This window comes from Melanotaenia boesemani, chromosome 3, assembly GCF_017639745.1.
Source record: "Melanotaenia boesemani isolate fMelBoe1 chromosome 3, fMelBoe1.pri, whole genome shotgun sequence".
Lineage (NCBI taxonomy): Eukaryota > Metazoa > Chordata > Actinopteri > Atheriniformes > Melanotaeniidae > Melanotaenia > Melanotaenia boesemani.
Window position 1 is genome coordinate 38,825,451 of NC_055684.1, and position 20,061 is coordinate 38,845,511.

At 41.0% G+C, this 20,061-nt stretch overlaps 3 protein-coding genes across 4 annotated transcripts; 2 read left to right on the top strand and 1 right to left on the bottom strand.

Moving 5' to 3' along the window:
- Positions 1 to 545: 545 nt before the first annotated feature.
- On the bottom strand, positions 546 to 2,228 carry mafbb (v-maf avian musculoaponeurotic fibrosarcoma oncogene homolog Bb). The gene has a single exon (XM_041980329.1). The coding sequence runs from the start codon at positions 1,938 to 1,940 to the stop codon at positions 996 to 998; it is 945 nt and encodes a 314-aa protein (XP_041836263.1). The 5' UTR covers positions 1,941 to 2,228; the 3' UTR covers positions 546 to 995.
- On the top strand, positions 1,692 to 15,410 carry LOC121636643 (bcl-2-like protein 1). 2 transcript variants are annotated; one of them, XM_041980331.1, is made up of 3 exons: positions 1,692 to 1,703; positions 13,784 to 14,340; positions 14,747 to 15,410. In XM_041980331.1, the coding sequence occupies exons 2-3, from the start codon at positions 13,819 to 13,821 to the stop codon at positions 14,885 to 14,887; spliced, it is 663 nt and encodes a 220-aa protein (XP_041836265.1). In that variant the 5' UTR covers positions 1,692 to 1,703; positions 13,784 to 13,818; the 3' UTR covers positions 14,888 to 15,410. The 2 variants fall into 2 exon arrangements, with proteins under 2 accessions (XP_041836265.1, XP_041836264.1); XM_041980330.1 differs by lacking the exon at positions 1,692 to 1,703 and adding an exon at positions 13,033 to 13,167 and having other exon boundaries at positions 13,708 to 14,340.
- Positions 7,661 to 12,319, top strand: adnpa (activity-dependent neuroprotector homeobox a). The gene is made up of 4 exons (XM_041980327.1): positions 7,661 to 8,030; positions 8,502 to 8,611; positions 8,896 to 8,988; positions 9,083 to 12,319. The coding sequence occupies exons 2-4, from the start codon at positions 8,504 to 8,506 to the stop codon at positions 11,399 to 11,401; spliced, it is 2,520 nt and encodes an 839-aa protein (XP_041836261.1). The 5' UTR covers positions 7,661 to 8,030; positions 8,502 to 8,503; the 3' UTR covers positions 11,402 to 12,319.
- Positions 15,411 to 20,061: the final 4,651 nt, after the last annotated feature.

Consider the following 20,061-nt stretch of genomic DNA (forward strand, 5'->3'; position numbering starts at 1 on the left):
CAAAGGTCGAGGAAGAACCATTCAGCACTGAACTAACTCATGCACAACACCGTGGTTGTTCTAAGCTTTTTCTCTTTTGCCTGATTAGCAAAATACTCATAACATGAAATGGGTTTAACTTTTCCTTTTTAACGTAATTAGGTCTTACCATTTATCAATATTATTTTCTTTCAGTCAGTATAATGGAAACAATGTCTGTCGCTTTCCCTTCAGACTTATGTAGACCCAAAACAACACAATGCAATAAACTTAAAGTGTGCACAAAAGGCACGTTTGATTGATTTCTTTTAGTTTTGTTTTTTTAAAACTTTAACTTTCTCTACTTATATTGTGAATACGTCCACAAAAGATGTTGGCAGAGACTCTATAACTACAACAAATTCAATGATCAAGATGAAAACAGAAAAACCCGTGTAAAGGTTTCTCTGTAGCTGCAGGATGAAGATTTATCAGCAGATGAGACACAATTTTTAAAAAGTCATAATAGGTTCATTGATCAAAAAGAAAAGAAAGCAAATAAAAGCAAGATCAACATTTTTTTTTTTTGCATCATTGTATTTTATTTTAAAAAGAAAAGCAAATGTAGAATATGTCTGTCCAGCAGAATCAGCTTAATAAAAAATAATGGAAGTATGATATGATTTGATTTCATTTACAGTTTGTATGAATACAAAATATAATTTGAGCTAATACAACTAAATCAAACCCAAATCACTTAAATGAAGATTGAGCACAAGGATTATATGTAATGTTAATAAAAGCACATATCCTCTGATTTCAAGTATCTCCTTTCAGACAAAATTCAGACAGGCCAGCATAAAATAAAGACATCTCACGCATGTCCCGCATGCACATTGCATTCATTCATAACTTCTATGTGTTACATTTGTTTGAGCTTTGTCCTCATGCTCGTGATGAGCTACAAAAATCTGATGAGCTGACAACATGAATGGCTCCTGTTGGAAAAGAATCGGTTCCGCAAGAAAGAGACCGACTCACATTAAATACTCGGGTGAGGAAGGGTTGTCGCTGGTAGACCCGGTTTCGTGGTAGCAGTTTGCACCGGACAGTTTCTCGCACTTAAGTTTGTATGCATCCCTCTCCCGGATCAGTCTGTTGAGTTCATGTTTCAGCTGCTCGACCTGTGACACCAGGCTCGTTTTTTCATGTTCCAAAATGTGTTTCTGCTGGACACGCTTGAAGCGGCAGGACTGTGCGTATCCTCTGTTTTTCAGGGTCCGGCGCTTCTGCTTCAGACGCATCACTTCGTCCTTGCTGAGGCCTCTGAGCAGCCGATTGAGCTCCCTGACGGACATGGACACCAGCTGGTCGTCTGAGAAGTGCATCTCGGCGCTGGATCGTCTGTCGTTGCGGCTGTGCTGCTGCTGGAGCGGGTGGTGCGCGCTGAGAACCCGCTGGGTCTCCGGTGACTGAGGAGACGCGCACACCATTTCATCTTTGAGATAGGGGTCTTGGCAGTGACTGTTAGGGATGCCTTGCAGAGTGTCGGGGTGACCCGGAAGGCCTGGGTAGTGCTGGACAGGCTCGTTCAGGTGGCTGTACCCGTCGTAATCAGCCTGGAAAGGTTGCGGATGGTGGCTGTGGGGCGCAGATGGGTGTCCCTGCTGCGTTGTGGCACCAATAAGGGCCTCCATCGCGTCCTCGGGTGTCAGGCCAAAAGCTTGAGGGTACATCTGATGAGGGTATCCCCCGTTAGTGGGTACCCAGAACTGGTCTCCCCCTGAGTTGTTTCTTTGCTCGTTTGGGTTGATATGTGGTGATGAGGGAACCGAGTTGCAAGGTGTGCTGCCGGGGGTGGAGGAGACGGAGTCTGGTCTCTGGAGCTGGTTGCACGGCCCGATGAAGGAGCGATTCAAGCTCTGCATCGTCTCCTTCTTTACGTCAAACTTCATCAGGTCAAAGTCGCTGACGAAATCCATGGGGATTTTTCGCAGCCCCAAACGTGAATGCGCCTCAGCGGTCAGTAAAAATGGTCTCGTCAACGAGCTCCAAATGTCTGCTGATATAACATACAGTCACTGGAATCGCACTTGCTTGTAAAAGAAAAAAAAGTATTTCCAGACTTTAAGTTAAAGAAAAAAAGACATTCGCGTGAAAATAAGTGTTTAGCGTAAGCTCCCAGTGGGCCAAACTCTGCACGCGCTGATAGAAGGAGCGGCGGACTGACAGTCTGATGACTCCAAAACACTGCACGCACCGACGTCTGCTCACGAGAAGCGCACTTTCTTCATAAAGCAGCATTGGCATGATGCCACGCCTCCCAGTCTACACCTCCACGCTGCTCTCCAATGAAAACACCCTGAAATCCACGATTTGCATAAAGGCTGCTCCCAGTCTGTCCCCACGAGCTGATCATACTCATCCAAACCAAAAACGACCAAAGCCCCAAACCCCATAGCTCCCAAGGCTGCGCATTGTCTGTTATCTGCATTTTTTTTAGTTTGACTCATTATTAAGACTCGTTTAATCCAAGGCTCATGTAGATGTTTGATAGTCACAAGTTATATATATATATATATATATATATATATATATATATATGTAACGTCTTCATGTGGGAAATTATTAATACGTTTCAAAGCTAATTCAACAATAGTTTGGGGACAGTTTCCCGCCCCGAATAATATATTTATACCTATATTTAAACTGTAGTGCTACATTTAATATATGCTTCGATTATAAGTGTAAATGATTGTATATTCATTTATTATGACAAGTTATCACTGAGAAACAACAAAATAGGAGGCAGCAAGTGAATTCTGAAACTTCTCCGCTTGTGTGTTCCTGGTTGGTGCACAGGTAAGTACTGACATCTTGCGGTTAGCAGTCTACACTGCAGCCCCCCCCAACAGAGATTTAACAGGCCGCTTGTAAGCTGGGGTTTGGGGCAAATCAACAGTCCTGAGCTACAGCTCATTTCTGTATATTTTACATCTAAGAGCATTTTTTTAACCAGAACAATGGCCAAACTGGGCCTAAATGGCTATTTCAGAGACCTGGCCTGACTGCAGAGATTTACTCATTTCATTATTACAGTGGCCTAAAAAATAGGCACAGGGCTCAAAGATCTTATCAGTGGGTTTTATTTTGTTTCAGATCTGACTTTCAGCACCCAAATCAAAGCTGTCACCAAGACATGTTACCAAGCAGAAACATCGACAGAATTTAAAGTCTGGTCTCCCAGTAAGACCAGTAGAAAGTCCACTGTGTGTTCATCTCCTGTAGACTGGATTACTGTACCCCCGACCAGAGTACCACAGTCCAGACCAGAGTCCAGACAAGGGTCCAGACCAAATTCCAGACCAGAGTCCAGCCCAAAGTCCAGGCTATAGTCCAGACCAGAGTCCAGGCATCAGTCCAGACCAGAGTCCAGAAAAGAGTACAGACCAGAGTCTAGACTAGAGTCCAGACTAGAGTCCAGACCAGAGTCCAAACCAGAGTTCAGACCAAAGTCCAGACCAGAGTCCAGATTAGATTCCAGACTAGAGTCCAGGCATCAGTCCAGATCAGAGTCCAGGAAAGAGTACAGACCTGAGTCTAGACCAGAGTCCAGACTAGAGTCCAGACCAGAGTCCAAACCAGAGTCCAGACCAAAGTCCAGACCAGAGTCCAGACCACAGTCCAGGCCAGAGTCCAGCCCACAGTCCAGATCAGAGTCCAGGCCAGAGCCCAGATTAGAGTCCTGGCCAAAGTCCAGATCAAAGTCCAGGCCAGAGTCCAGCATTTATCTGCCAGTGGAGCTGAAACTTTTAGCAGATGTAGAAACTTTTAAATCCAGATTAAAAACTTTTCTTTTCTCATGGAATCTGCAGCGTATCCGTTAACTGGTCTGGACTGTTGCTGCTTTTATTTTACATGATTGTATTACGATTGTTGCAATGATTCTTTATTTACTTTAAAAAGCTTCCTCTGACCCCACAGTAATGCTTCACTGTTTATTTTAAAGCTCTGAATTGTCTTGTACATGAAATGTGATGCACACATAAAGCTGCCTTGTTCTGAGTCCACTCCATATTTAAAATGATTTTTAAAGCAACTTAACACTGACCAATTTATGATTTACCTCCAGTATGTAAATTGTTGTTTTTTATTATAACTTTATTGTAAAATATGTAACTAGTCACTGTTGCTGCTGTTGTTATTGCTGTTTTGTATGTCATATCCTCTTTTTCGTGCACAGTCCTTTTTTGATGCTGTGGCATTGTGGGATCAATAAAATTTTATTTTATCTTGACATTCTGGCTGGAAGTCAGAGTCAAACTTTAGAGAAATGGACATTTTTAACATACAAATATTATCTTTTCACCAACATAGTGATTCCTAAAGCTCATGGTCCAGACCTCTACATTACTGAAGCGGTGAGGGATCATCTTGACAGACAACAGAACAAAAGGCATCCAAAAGGTAATGCTGTGTTGAAGATTAAGAGTGGTCAATGCCAAACTGACTTTCAAGCTCATTAGAACTCTACAACACCACCACTGGACCTATTTCTGTTTTCCTGATAGTATATAAAAAAATGAGCTCAAGACTTTTATATATATATATATATATATATATATATATATACAGTAAATATTTAGTTATATCTTTTCATGGGACGACTCTGAAGCAAACACACAGATACAATGTAAAGTAGCTTGTTTAATAGTGTAAATCTACTGTCCCCTTCAAACAACTCAACACACTGCCATTAATCTCTGAACTGATAGAAACAAAAGTGAGTACAAAGTGAGTACAAACCCTAAGTGAAAATATCCAAATTGGGCCCAATTAGCTATTTCCCCTCCCTGGTGTCATGTGACTCGTTAGCGTTACAAATTCTCAGGTGTTAATGGGGAACAAATGTGTTAAAGTTGGTGGTGGTATCTCTCTCAGACTTTCTCATACTGATCACTGGAAGTTCAATATGGCAACTCATGGCAAAGAACTCTCTGAAGATTTAAAAACAAAGAATTGTTGCACTACATAATGATGGACTAGGCTATAAGAAGATGCTGCAGGACGGTGGCCAAGACCATTCAGCAGTTTAACAGGACAGGCTCCAGAACCGACTTAGCCTGCACACAGATTGGTGCAAAACACAGCTGGCTGTCGCAAGTTTAAAAGATAATGCCGGAAAAGTGTGGGTGTGTAACCCTCTCAGCCCCATTCTCCACGGAGGCGACGTCCATGGGTTGCGCCAATAATGCTGACTTTATTCTCAAGTCCATCCATGGAGCCACCCGGCTCATCTTTGCCCTCGCACTTCTTCTTGTCCCACCATCATAACAGAGAAATGATGGATGTATGGGGATTGTCATGCCACACATGCATTAAAATTTTTTAAGTTAAATCAATTACATAAATCAATTAACATCGTTAACATGTTACTTTTGACAATCTCTGTCCAAGACGCACCCCACCCACTCCGTGGGTCAATTTGGGAGTCAAAAATTACCCTAACGTATATTTTCGGTTGGCAAAAGCTGTGTTTCTATTGCAGTCTAACCAAGAAAAACAATTATGTTTTAATTCTCTTCCACAAACATGGCAGCTGCCATCTTTTTTACTACGGTGTCGATGAAGGGACAAACAACTCTGTGTGAGGCTTTAAAACTGCAGTAGTGGCATTGTTTAATAGGAGCTAGACCACCGTTTGGGATGAGTGACACCTTAAAGGCACCATAGAAGAAGGTAGTACACATGTAGTCACCTGTAGTGGAGTCATCGCTGAGGCCACTGGATCCACTCACACATGAAAACGTCTTTATGTCTGGAAGAATTCTGGCCACTGACAGCCACCACACACACACACACACACACTAGTGATGCGCGGGCCGCCTCCTAACCCGGGTCGGGTTGGGGCGGGTCAAAGAATTTTCGCTTCACTGCGGGGCGGGTTGGTGTGGTTTACTATTCTGAAATATCTAGTTCTATCTATTTTATTTTTTGTCAAACTGAAAATAAAGACCTTAATCAGTGTCTACATTTTGTTACTATAATATGTAAGACAAAATATTTATCAGTTATTTAAACACAGGTCACGTTTTATAACGTAATGTCCACGTAGGCGCGTAGTAGGCTACGCAGGCTACGTGCAGAAAGCGCCAAGCAGACAAGCAGCAAAAGATGGAAGAAGTGTTGAATAACATTCGTTCGGGAGTTTACGTCCTTAAAAAGAAGAAAGAGGGTCAAATGGCTAAATCACAGGTTTGGGACTGGTTCAACGAGGTAATCAGTGCAGACAACAACAGCAGCATTGGCTATGTGCTTTATAACACTTAAACGCTTTAAAACACTTTATTTGCCTATTTATGTTTATAGGCTTAACGTTCAAATGAAAATACATTTTGTGTTGCCAGTTTCCAGTGCCAATTTAGGAGACCATATGCACCTTTCTCAGACTAAATAAAAGCATTCGTCAATATCATAACATGTGTTTTAAAAGAGCGGGACCCGCGGGTCGGAAAAAAACCCGACCCGCGCATCACTAACACACACACACACACACAACTGTGCTATACCCATGTTTACCTCTAGATGTCAGTAATTGGTACACACTGGACCGTTGAGCTGAAGTGGTTGAACTCAAGATAAAATTACCCACACAGAAATACTTCTTTTTCTTAATCTTTTGTCAGATATACAGCGTGATGGTAATGTTGTGTGTGTAAATGTTCCAGGCTTTTCTTATTGCAATTTGCATGTTATGAGAAATCTTTTCTTTTTTTTTCCCCTTTATAACAGAAAAAAACTCCATCCTGCAGCTGAGAGAGAAGCAAGGGGTTTCATATCAACGTTCCTTTCCTGGCTGCCAGCTGATTGATTGGCTGCTTCAGAAAGGAGAAAGATTCGGCGTCAGGACTGGAGTTGTGCCGTGCATCGCAGGAGCATGGCATCATTCAGCATGGTGAGGGAGTAATTATTTACTTTTATAAGGCTGGCAAGTGACAAGCAGTTAGCAGCCATCTTCAATTCAGAAAGATTCTACATATTAAAGGCTCCATGCATTCTTTGAATTATTATATTTACTGTTTACAGTAATTTAAAGTTAAATTTATCTCACCATAATCTAGGTGATAGGGGATTCCCTGGGGTGGGGTGTTGTTGTCAGAGGTATGGCTCCCTCTTATGTTCAGGCTGTTGACCCTGGAAGCTCTGCAGCTGTGTAATACACAAATTAAATGTTAAAATAATGATAATATAGTCTATATGACATTATTTCATTTAGGTGAGAGTTTGTGTATCAGGTGAATGGAGAGTGTGTTCTTAACCTGGACTACAGGAGGTCACCAGACTGGCTATGACTGGACCTCACTTTGTTGTACTAGAAACTATGAAATCACTGGAATGAATAAAGACATTTTAATAAATTCAAATAGTTGTTTTGGACACATTTTCTTCTGGAATATGTTCCCATTACTTACCACCAGAGCCGAATTCGTAATGTGGGAAACAAAAGTTGTGCCAATGAAATATAAAAACAGTTTTATTTTAATTCAGCAACACCTTAATGAAAATCACTGCTTTTACTGTGTTTTCCAGCAACATAATTCCAGGAATACTGCTGTCAACGAATTGTACTTTTAATAAAATATTCGACAACTCCAACTTTGGGTCATCTTGCTTCGCTCCCCACTACTACTTCCGTCTTTGTTTGGTCGCCATTTTGGATTGCGTGTTAAATTGATCATTTGTGCTACATAGCGCAGCTAGCATGCTGGCTTGACCAGTGGCGCAAGTTGAAAGAATATTCCGAGAGACAAAAGCAGTTCTGACAGTCACCAGTGTTGGGCTGTACTGTGCATCTGAGACGTACATCAATTTGTTTAGCAATTTGTCCCTCCAGCTAGCAGCTGCTGCAAAATAGATAAGGAGGCTAACTAACTAGCTTAGCAGCTAGCTGTCGATGTGCTCAACATCAGTACCGGCGACGAGGACATCCTCACCCTTGAAGTCTCGATAAGACAGCTAACTTGTTGGATAGCCATTTATGTCTGGAAACAAACTGAATCCTGAATCCTAAGGTGAGTAAAACGTCATACTTGACTCTAGCCGTGAAAAGTAACAACCAGCAAAGTGACCCAAGCTTGGTACTGAGTTGGTGACCATGCTGAAATGAGCGGGCTACGGTGCTAACTGTGGCTAACGTTATCCCATCGAGCTAATATCAAATACTGTACAACCAAGACAACTGGAGGTACTGGTTATAGTGGTGCACCGCAGGTCGCAGAAGTTCTCATTGGTTCATTATATCGGGTCAACCCAAGAGGCAGTCAGAAAAAGGCTAATTCACATGTTAACAGAACCAATGCGGGACACTTCCAGCACAGCTACTGTTATCAGAAATAAATGCTTAATGTTTTACTGAAAAGGATTGAATGGGTGTGTTATGTGATGTAAAGTCAATGTCTTATAATTACTGCGACTAGTAAGAATTTATGTATATTTGCTTTAAAATGAAGCCACGTTAAACTGTGTTTCTCATTTGTTATCAGAAATGTACCAGCTACCAGTAAATAATCTTACTAGAATCAGGAAAGCCAGGAAACAAGTGAAAAAATCACTTGAAGACATAGGACTGGAGTTCTGCAAGGAAGCAGCAGAGGTAAGTGTTTGAGTTTTTTTTTTTTTACCATAGGAGCCCTTAATAAAACTGAGAAACATTACTTAGAATGTAATATTTAAAGACAGTTGTTTGCATTCACACATTTTAATTGTAATGAGTAAGACTGTTTAGAAAAGATTTTTTTTTCTCTTAAAATGTTAAATATTTATTTTGCTCTATGCTGCCTTAATAGAAATAATCAGCAATCAGTGTGGCTATTTATGACATTTTACAGTCATTTTGACTCACAATATGTAATGTATTTAAATCTTTTTTTTCTGCAGCAATTCAAAGAGTTTTGTCCAGATGAAGAGTTTGTGAAGGGCACTTTGGGGTTTGATATCTGCACATGGGCTCCATCGTACTCTAAAACACAGGTACAGTATATCACTCTTAAAGACTTTTTTTCTTAATTGCATAATGCACAAATGACATTTTCTAAAGGCCATTGTTTTTCCTGCTGTTTTATAGGAATACAGGTCAAAGCCATTTTGCTGCACAGAGTGCTCATTTTCTTCCAAATACTACTCAGGCTACAAGAATCACTTCCGCAATGTACACAGGAAACTGTTTGACAGTAAAATCCTACTCAACTGTCCATACTGCACATTCACTGCGAGTAAGAGAACCCTGGAAACACATGTTAAAATATTCCACATACCCAGTTCAGTACGACAGACTTACAGGACTCCACAGGCAGCTTTGCTGGGAAAGAAAACAAATTTAGCAAGTGCTGGACAAGGACATGGAGTTCAGAAACCAATGTACTTTTGCAAAAAATGCACATTTCGAAACAATCTCTACAATGTGGTTAGAAGACACATTTACAGGGAACATTTTCAGCATATTGTCTCGCCATATTTTGGTATGGTTTCTGAATCTGCTCTCAAAAATGGTTCTAGTTGTGTCAGTGGCAACAACATCTTCTGCAAACGATGCCAGTTTTCCACACGTAGCTACGAGACTCTAGTGCAACATGTGATAGAGTATCACGAGCGCATCGGTTCACAAGTCACAACAATGATTGCACATGCTAACGTTTCAATGCCAGGGGCTCTGCCCTCACCAGTCATGTCTCCGAAAGTTCCTCTGATGGTTAGTAGGCACCACACACTTGGATCTGAGCCGGTGGCACAGCCAGTGATTGGCTATTTAAAACCAGTAACCCCTGTTGTTAAAAATCAGCCCTTCATCCCAGCCAGTAAGATACATGTTGTGACTCCCAGCAACACTGTAGCTGAAAATAGTGCTACTGGTATTAACACGTCCCAGACTCAGAAGTGGAAGATCTGCACAGTTTGCAACGAGCTTTTTCCTGAAAATCTGTATAGTGCTCATTTTGAGAGTGCACACAAGGCAAAAAAAGTATGGGCGCTGGCCAAATACATCATGAAAATCCACAACTTCACCAGCAAGTGTTTGCTTTGCAACCGCTATCTCCCCAGCGATACCCTACTTAACCACATGCTGATTCATGGGTTAACCTGTCCACAGTGCCACTCCGCTTTCCACAGTGTTGAGAAAATCATGGAGCATGTAGCTCAGGCCCACCCTGATGAGTATGTTGGACCCCCTGGTGCTTCACCTCTGACCTTTGATCTTACCATTAAACAAGGAAAATCCAGGAATGTGCAGCTTGCTGTTCTCACTTTTAACATGAAGGAACCAGTCAATGGTCAGGATCAGCCTCCACCTGCTCAGAAAAATGTGCCTCTTCATGGCAAATTACCACCTCCTAAAATGATTGACAAGCGCAGCGAGCCCAAAGGTTTTGTTTCCCTGATCAACAACAGTGATGTTGGAAAGACTGTGTGTCCTCTGTGTTTCACCATCCTCAAAGGTCCCATCTCTGATGCCTTGGCCATGCATCTGAGGGAGCGGCATCAGGTGCTCCAAACAATGCATCCTGTCGAAAAAAAGATGACTTACAAGTGCATTCATTGCTTGGGGGTATACACTAGTAATATGGTTGCATCAACAATCACACTGCATCTTGTGCAGTGTAGAGCTGTTGGTAGGAACCAGGCTAACCAAGGTTTCAAGTCTGCCTTGACCGTCAACTCATCTGGGGCTGGCATTCTTAAAAGGCAGCTGCCAACTCAGGCCACATTCAACCCTAAGAAAGTCAAACTGGACAAAGGCTCTAAGGCGTCAGCTGCCAGCTCTGGAAGTAAGGACGAGTGTGATGGCCTTGCTCTGGATCCTCGAGGTTACGAGCACAAGACATATGAGGCCAGAAAAGATTTCCTGACAGCCTATTTCAACCGACGACCGTATCCGTCTCTTCAAGAAGAAGAGAAGCTGTCTGCGTGTCTGTGGCTGTGGAAATCTGACGTGGCCAGCCACTTTGCATCCAAGCAAAAGATGTGCATAAGAAATTGTCAGACCAAGAAGATGTCGGTACTACTCGGCTTTGACATGCATGCACTGAAGAAAATTCAACATAATTTGGTTTTTGCGAAGGACAGGTTTGTTGGCCTCTCATCCTGGAAGTCTAGAGGTTTCAAGTCCGTTATACCAAACACAAAACAAAACAAGCAGCCTGAGACACCAAACCCCACCTTAAAACTCAATGCAGTCACAGAGACCATTTGCCTAGATTCAGACACTGACCCTGAAATGGGGAGCACACCTACTAAGAATGACAAGAACGTAGAGACCGTAGAGCTGATTAACCTGACGGAAGAAACGGCACATGTGGACCCAGATGATCCCTCAACAGAGAAGGAGACAGAGAAGGAGAGCTCTTTGCAAGATGGCAAAGAAAATGCTTGCGTAGCTCTCTGTTAGTTTTCTGCCTAGCACTGCATCATAGTTGAGCAACATTTTTAAAGAGGGAAAATTAGTACAACTGTTGGTCCACAAATGGGTACAACTTACACAGATATTTAGCGAAATAATGTGGGTTGCAAAAATTTCTTAGTTCTTCACTTTGCCTCCTTAACCAGAGTTGGAAGAAAGAAAAATTGTTACATTATAATGCATTTTATGGTGCATGTAACTGACAGTGTACATATTTAGCCCATTGTTATTTGTTAGTTTCTTGTCATGGTTTGTATTACTCACTGGTTAAGTGTCACAATCTAAACCAACCAGCCATACCATAATTATCCCTGACAGGTTATGAGTTTACTGTTCATCATGTTATAATGAAATGTTCTGCTGGGGAAAACCTGCATACTGTACATGGATGTTAATTTACCACTTCCCATCTATTTTTACCAAGTCAGTCCCTTATATGGAGACAGTATTTACAGAAGCAGACTTCCTCAGAAGGACATCAGCAGGCCTGAATAAATTGCTAGAAATGAGCTCAAGGTGGTAGTAAAATATTTGCCGGCCTCCAGATTGAAAATGGATCTGTGGGAAACGAGCCCAATCTACAAAGACCCAACTACACAACCTACAGGCCCCCAAAAGTCTGTTGGTACCAGACTCTCCAGTCACTTCTTTATCCCCACCCTGACTAGACGGGTTGTTTGGTGGCAAGATAGGGACGTATTCAGGGAGCTGGTAATCATGATATGGCTGATTGTTTTATATTAGATGATAATTGCAACTTCCATTTCTTTTTTTTTTTTTTTTTTTTTTTTTCTTGGCTGTGACAAAGAGCTGTTTCGTGTTACTTTACCTTTCGATAGCCTAAGATTTGAAAGATAATGTACATGTTTTTATTAAAAATTAATCTAATAAAATGCATAAAGTTTGGCACTCTGACCCACTTTTTAGGGGGGGGGGGGGGGAATAAACAATGAATAAATCCAAGTCTTAGTTTTTAGTAACATTTTGCAAAGCAGCCGGGTTTGTAATTTCCATTTTTTCCCGTTAGAATTGGTAAAGAATGAAGCCACTGACCTGTGTATTTTTACACTAGGCCATTATTTCATACATTTTTGTAAATACAAAATTAGCTTTCACTTTAAAATTATAACGCAAGCTTTTCACGTGCTAGAGGGAAGTGAATTACTCTGCATTAAAAACATTTAAATCTATTAAAAATGGAATCTAATGGTAAAATTGATGTAACTGCAGATTTAGAAAATATAGAAGTGTAGTTACTTTACGGTTTCTCATAATTTACTAACAGATCATTTTTAAAAATGATATGAATGTTGAGGTTTAGGGAGAAAAACGTTTAAAGCTTTCAGAAATAACCCCAGGTGATTTTCCAATCTAAAGTGCTTGTTTTATGTTTTAGTTTACTTTTTATTATTATAGTTATAACCTTTTTATGTTGCGTGTAGTATTTGACGTGTTTTCATGGTTGAGCTGTACGTACGTATTCGTATTATTGAAATTCTTCGTGGTAAAAAAATAAATAAAAAAATCGCGGATATGAATTTCGGGTGCGTCTCAGCCGCTAATTGGTCCAGAAGCAGGAGAAGGCGGGACTTCTTGCTGGTACAGTGACACAATTGGCCAACCGCCAGAGTGCGTCACAGTGCGGGCCACAGAGCGTGCTGCTGCAGAAATGTTTATGTTGTGTTTGCAGTCCCCGCAACGTCTTTTAACGTTCACATAGCTGCGTTTAACCGAAAAACAGCACTATATCAGATGTAAGTATAACCATGAATGATGATTACATCTTAGCAGTACCTTGCATGCTGTTTACAGTCTTAATTGTGTTTGTTGTAGACAGTTTAGCAGCTAGTTAGCACGTGAGGCTAACGCTGTTAGTCTACGTGACATGTAGCTGGAGCTGTCAGCGATGGCACGTTGGCATATAAATTCTAATTACTGGTGCGATTTACTTAAAGAATTAATGTTTCTGGGTCTTCTAATGTTCTGTTTGAAATACTGTTCGTTAGCTAACGCCAATGTACGCTCATAACAATGTGTACAACACTTTACCTTAGCTATTGATTTCTATTCGCTTCTGTTGGAAAATCCGTGAACACTCATCATATCTGCATAAACTGCACACATTGTTACGAAGTGCCCATGCCACAATGCACATGACGCTGACAGAAGTGAATGCATGCTGTATGTATTTCAAGGTTCAAGAATCCAATATGATATATATTAGCGTAGTTTAGTAAATGTTTGTTTAGAGATGGTAATGCCACTGTAAAAATTTATTGTTTGTATGCTTCCAGGTTGCTGCTGCCTGCTGTGTTATAAATTTCAAACTCTGATGTGACAGCTGTCAAAGAGGCAGAATGGCAGGAGAAGTCGTGGCTTAATCTTCCAGGTTCAATGTGTAAATAATGTCGTACAGCAACAGAGAGCTGGTGGAGTTCTACATAAACTACAAGCTGTCTCAAAGGGACTATCATAACTGTTTTCTGAGACCAGAGGATGCTGATGGAAGGACTGAGGGTGACAAGGCCAGCTCATCTGCGTTAAATGGGTGGCCTGTCAACAGCACCGTCAGCGGTCAGCCTTGGAAGTCTTGGCCTTCTCGTGGAGGCATCGAGGCTGTAAAATCAGCTCTTAAGGACTCAGCAGATGAGTTTGAACTTCTGTTCAAGCAAGGTTTTAGTGATCTTTCCTTGCAGCTCGACATCACTCCTCACACAGCCTATCACAGCTTTAAAAGCGTGTTGGATGAGGTGTTCAAGGATGGGGTCAACTGGGGCCGCATAGTGGGCCTGTTTGCCTTTGGTGGTGTACTGTGTGTGGAGTGTGCTGAGAGGAATATGAGCGAGCTGGTGTCCCGCATTGCAGACTGGATGACCATTTACCTAGATGAGCAAATCAGCCCGTGGATCCACAGCCAAGGAGGATGGGTGAGTCTACTAGAAATGAACTTGTGCAATTTAAAGTACTGAATGTGCGTACATCCAGTACAGATGTGTGCCCTCCAAAGTAGACAAAAGATGACTTCTTTGGCAATTTTTGTGACAAAATTTTCTCAGTAATTGCCTTGTTTAAATAATAGTCACAATAATTTAGATACTAAACCAATAAAGTGCAAAAACAATATGAACAGACTCATACTGCACATGCATATTTTTTTGTATAGAGTTAAATTTGTAATGGCATTCTGGAGACATGAATGCAAAATAAAGTGATGATTTGTAAATAAAAGAATAGTTTTTGTATAGAAGTTAAAGCAAAAAAATATTGTCTACAATTAAAGTTTTATTCTTTATATACGTCTAAAACCTCCTTCGTCTGTTGTCCACCTTGCAGGACTGCTTTGCTGAGATTTATGGGCGAGACGCTGCTGCAGATGCGAGGAGATTCCAGGAAACTCTGAAGAAATGGCTGCTAGTTGGAGTGGCGTTGATAACCGGAGTGCTGCTCGGCGTGTTTATTGCTAAGAAACGGTGAAGGTGCCGCATGCCGCTCATCATGGCGCCCTGTGTGTAGTGCTACGCCAACACATGTATAACTCAATAGTTAATGTTTACATTTAAAAGATGCCCAGTCTGCTTGTGCACTGACAGATTGTGGTTAGGCTACAGTAAAGCAAATTGTGGGAGTGTTCATAATATGTAGCTTGGTGAGCTGGTATTCTTCTCGCCCTGTTTGTCTGGTGTGTTTTTATAATTTTTTTTAACACATAGCAGAGTATTTCAGTTGTAAAAGAGTCTTACTTTTCAAACTTGAAGTGCTTTAAATAAACCCAATAAGCTAAAAGACAGTGAAACTTATTAAGGCGGTTTGGTGAGCCTTGTTGTTATTTTTTTATTCCCTCTGTGCATTAAACAAGGACCAACTTTAATGTCTCACAAACTGACAGCTGACAGAGAATCTAAGTTATATTTTCCTTTCACTGTGTAATACTCACCAACTTTTGTTGCCTGTACTGGAGTTTAAGGCATGCTTCAAAAATAAATATATTTATGTTTTTCTTGTGTTTTTATGTTCTTTAGTTTGCGAGATTGTCCAAAGTATAATTCGCCCAACACAGACACAGTTAGCAGGTTAACTTAGGTCTAGTGCTTTAACCACATCTCTAATCACCTGGTAAACCTTCTTAGACTCGGTGCACCTCCTCAGCTCTCTCATTGTTTTGGCCCAACCTTCACCCATTCTCACCCATCATTCAGGCAACCTTCCATCTTTTCCTCCCTCATCTGTTTGTCCATCCTCCCCATACCTCACCCACTTCCTTTGGGTTGCCGGTTCAATCCTCAGCCTGTCCAGCTCATGTCGAGGTGTCCCTGAGCAAGACACCGAACCCCGCATTGCTCCTGGTGGGTCATAGTTAGTGCCTTGCATGGCAGCTTCTGTCATCAGTGTGTGAATGTGATGTATGATGTAAAGTGCTTTGGGTAACATCCCAGGTACAGTAAAGCGCTGTATAAATACAATTTACCAAAATGTCAAGCAAAGTTTTTTACTTTCTAAACCAGCGTCAGTCTTAACCATACATATTAAATATGGATTCATTTGTATTCTTAACCCTTAAATTGCCATGTTTTGGTCATGATGCAACTCCATATTATAGTTTAAAAACACAAAAATGAATTGATTTGAATATATTTTTTCAAACTGGATTATTTATGGTTTTATTAAAGTTTGATATATGTAAAAAAAATAGCAACAAAAGTAATTGATATGCATTATTAGGTTTTGCTTACTGCCAAATATTCCTGTTTTGTAGTCTTAAGCACAAAAATATTCACATAAAATTATTTTTTTTATTGTTTTATTCCTCAAACCAGCATCAGTAATAATAATACATTTAAAATATGAATTATTTTTTTAACCCTTAATTTGCTAAGTTTTGGTCATGCTGAAACTTAATTTTATGGTTTAAAAACAAAAATTAATTTTCAATATACTTTATGCAAACTGGATCTTAAAAATTAGCAGCAACATTAAACCTGTCAGGATGTGGTTCCTGCTTATGAAACATACATTATGCAGAATCCTCCACCAGTGGGATGTCGAGAAGTTATGGACATTCACTGCTTCGGGGAAAGAAAATCAAAAATCATTTTATATGTGCCCAAACAATTAGGTTCGCTAACTACCCCTCAGATGGACGGCACTGGCATATCCCAGAATAAGGTTCAAATCGGAAAAAGGGCTTCAGGGTTCATGAAGCATCATTATCCTGCATTGATATATATATATATATATATATATATATATATATATATATATATATATAAAACTAGTATCTAAGCGTGCAGTCACTCGTGTCGTGTTTATTAGAAAATTTGATGGAACACAGCTAACAGGCTGCAGTGTCAGTAGGCTAATTGGTGGGATTAAGTGTCCCAGTCTGAGAATAAAAATAATATTAAAGGCAATAAGAAATGATTTATTTAGTTTGCTTGAGTGGGTTTCTTGTATCTTAAAAGTATGTTATCTTTGGTGTGGAATTAGCAAGGGGCGTGAGAACGTGACAACGCTAGCGCCGCGGTGGCTGATGGGAGAAATTGCCGTTCTTGGAGGCCGCTCGTGAGGGACTGTGGTTGACATGACGTGATTGGGAGAACTTGTTGCATTGTGGGTTGCCATGACACGAAGAAAGAAAAATTAAAGAAAAAGAAATGGCAGACTGTCTTTTCATTCTTTTCCTACATGGAAAAGAAATCGAGGGATTCTTGTAAGAACTAAGAAGGAGGAGGTAGATGGTGTGGATATCGACGGTTAGACGCACCAACATACATTTTTCAGATGTCTCAGGCTGGTTGAGTGTGTGCTCAAGGCATTTTCATTCTGGTAAGTGTGAACAATTCGCTTAGTGAGACGATTGTGTGCTTATTTTGTTCCATATCTGAGAAAATGAACAGTAGGTTCCTCTCCATGTTTTAAACCAGTCCACAAAACTAGCAAGCAGGCTAAGGATGACTAGTTCAAACATCGTGTGATGAATGAGTGGAACCCAAACAGCACTCAACTGAGCTATTCTGAGAAACTGGATGTAACCAGCCAGAACGAGGGCCACTTTAAAGCAATTTCTATCACTGTTTCTGTGAATGAAGCCTGACAAATTCTCCAAATAATCCCTAGGGGGGTGTTTGATGTCAGATCAGGCAGACTGACAAATAGAGGGTTTGTAAATTGTGCATGAGCCTCACACACAGACCAGATGCACAAAAATGTCAGGAAATGTCAGAGGGGGTAAGGCGTCGGGGTCTCTAGTCCTCTCTTCAGACATTTCATATGGATCATTATCTCCAGTCGATGTGATCTTTTCCATATAGCGTCTCCACGGGAAGACGCTTGTCCCTGTAGCGCACATTTAATTTGTTTCCAACTTTCAATATTTAAATACTTATTGCTCTGCAGTGGTCAGGGTTTTCCTCTGTGGCCTCAGGTGTCGCACTGACGTCAGTTCCCATGCCCTATGAGCTGTTTGTGGATGCTCCTTTTATACCCAATCCTGACACCCTCACAAACCACGAGTTTGCTGATTGTAGGATCTCCCAGACTGGTGCTACTTTTATATTCTGTAAACTTCTGTCTTTTTTCACCTTTCTCTCATTTTTAAAACATTTGATTTGATCCTTTTTGTATTTGTTTACTGCACTGGACTGATGACCCGTCCTCTCACCTGCTAACTGTTGAGACAAACTCCAGCATCCCCGTGACCCTGACGTGGGACAGGTGTTACAGAAAATGAATGAATGAGTTGTATTTATTTACTTTCTGTGTTGCTGGCATCACATTCTCCTTTTTCTAAATACTGTGAAGCTGGTGATTGAAACTGCTGAAAATAAGGAACAAATTTTAAATTACAGATTCATTATTTGCTGCATTTCATAAAACCTTTTTGGAAATGGGCCACATTAAAGATGCCTAAACTAATTTCACAAATGCACTTTCTATGAACATACACAAGCATAGATCTTTGTTATCTTTCTTCTTTTACCCAAAGCATATCCATGGAGATCAGATTAAATACACTGTACTTCAAATATGTATGAGTTTAGATGGCTCTCACTAAATTGTTTGCTCTTAATCTTGATTTTCAGGAGTGAGGCTGTAATGTGCTGTCCTGCAGTGTGTAGATGAACATTAAACTCACACAGATGTGTGTTATCTCCCCCCTGCAGTGTTCAGGGCCTAACATCCTGTGCAGTGTCGGTTGGAGCAGCAGTGTTTTGTGTTGACCATGCGGGGGTGCTTGCGGACCACATGTTTTAAAAGGAGTTTATATACCAAGCTGGAGTTTGGTGTATTTAATGATAAGCATGTCTTCAATGTAGCCGAACAAAATGCAATGTTAGTCTGTGATTGTGTCACGATTCCCTGTTCCCTCCACATGTCTCAAAGGAAATCTAAGTTAACATGGACTGGTTGGTTTCAGATTATCTGATAGAGCTCTCCAAGCTAGCATAACACAGCTTATAACGGAGTCCCGCTCCTTTGTTTTATACAGCGGCTACAATGTAGGATCTACTATCTAAAAAGAAAGAGAAGCAGTGAAGCAGCGGGAGAGAGAGGGCCACTAACGGATGGCCCTGCGAGTGAACTGGAGCAGGCCTGTGGTTGCTAATCTATCCCCGTCATTTGCTGCCATTTCCCCAGAGCAGAGCTGACAGCTGCTGCAGATAAACAGCAGATAGAGACAGTTGAGGAAAGAGTATAAATTATGGATGTACTTGCCACATCTTATTTTTTTAGTCTGTTTTCTTTGCGCATTTTGTGCTTGTTTTACTCATCACTCTACCTCCTGTAAAGGTAAACCTTGTGGGTTTTTCTCTGCTGTAATGTGGTTTAGGGGAAGCCTTGGCTAAATGTGGTAAATTGAATCAAATAGAAACCCCGTCATCTTTCTCTGTAGCTTTGCACATCATTACAATTAATTCCCGTCATTAAGGTCTGCTGGGAATCTGAGGGGTTGCATGCTGTAATGGCTGACTGCTCTTCAAATAAAGCTGCATGATAAATACCCACAGATAAGTTAGCTGGACAAAATCATCCTCATCTAACATTTTTCAGGCCAAGAGTGGCGCATGGGCGTCATAGCCAGATGTTCACTGCTTTTCATGATGAAACCAAATGCATAAATGAAAGTCTTATTTCTCCTTGACGTCTGCAGCGAAGCGTGGACGATCGGCTGTGAAGGGACACACAGCTGATGCTTGTGATCATTTCTAGATCTGGCTGAGATGAAGCATTTTCTGTGTAGCCACAGATTATGTAAGGATTAATTTTATTCCGAAACCTGACAGTTTTGAAACTGAACTTTTTGATGCTGATGCTCACAGTGAGCCTTCACAGGCCTTCAGATGACTCCGGTGAAATGTGGGTGAAATTGTTATTGGTATCTAAAGCAGTGGTTCCCAATCTGGGGTCCCCAAAGAGCACAGAGGGTCCCCAAGGCTTTGACTGTTCAGAGCCAGTGTGATTTAAATGAAGTCCATGTCCACACAGAGACCAGTTGAGGTGTATTTGCTTAAGTTTTATATCATCTGGGCATCTCATTCACATGAAACCAGTGTTTTAGGAGCCTGTAAACACTTTGCAGCGTGTTGTTAATGAGACAAGGCTGAGAAATGCCACAGTGAAGATGATTTGTCCATATTTTGGAAAAAGAA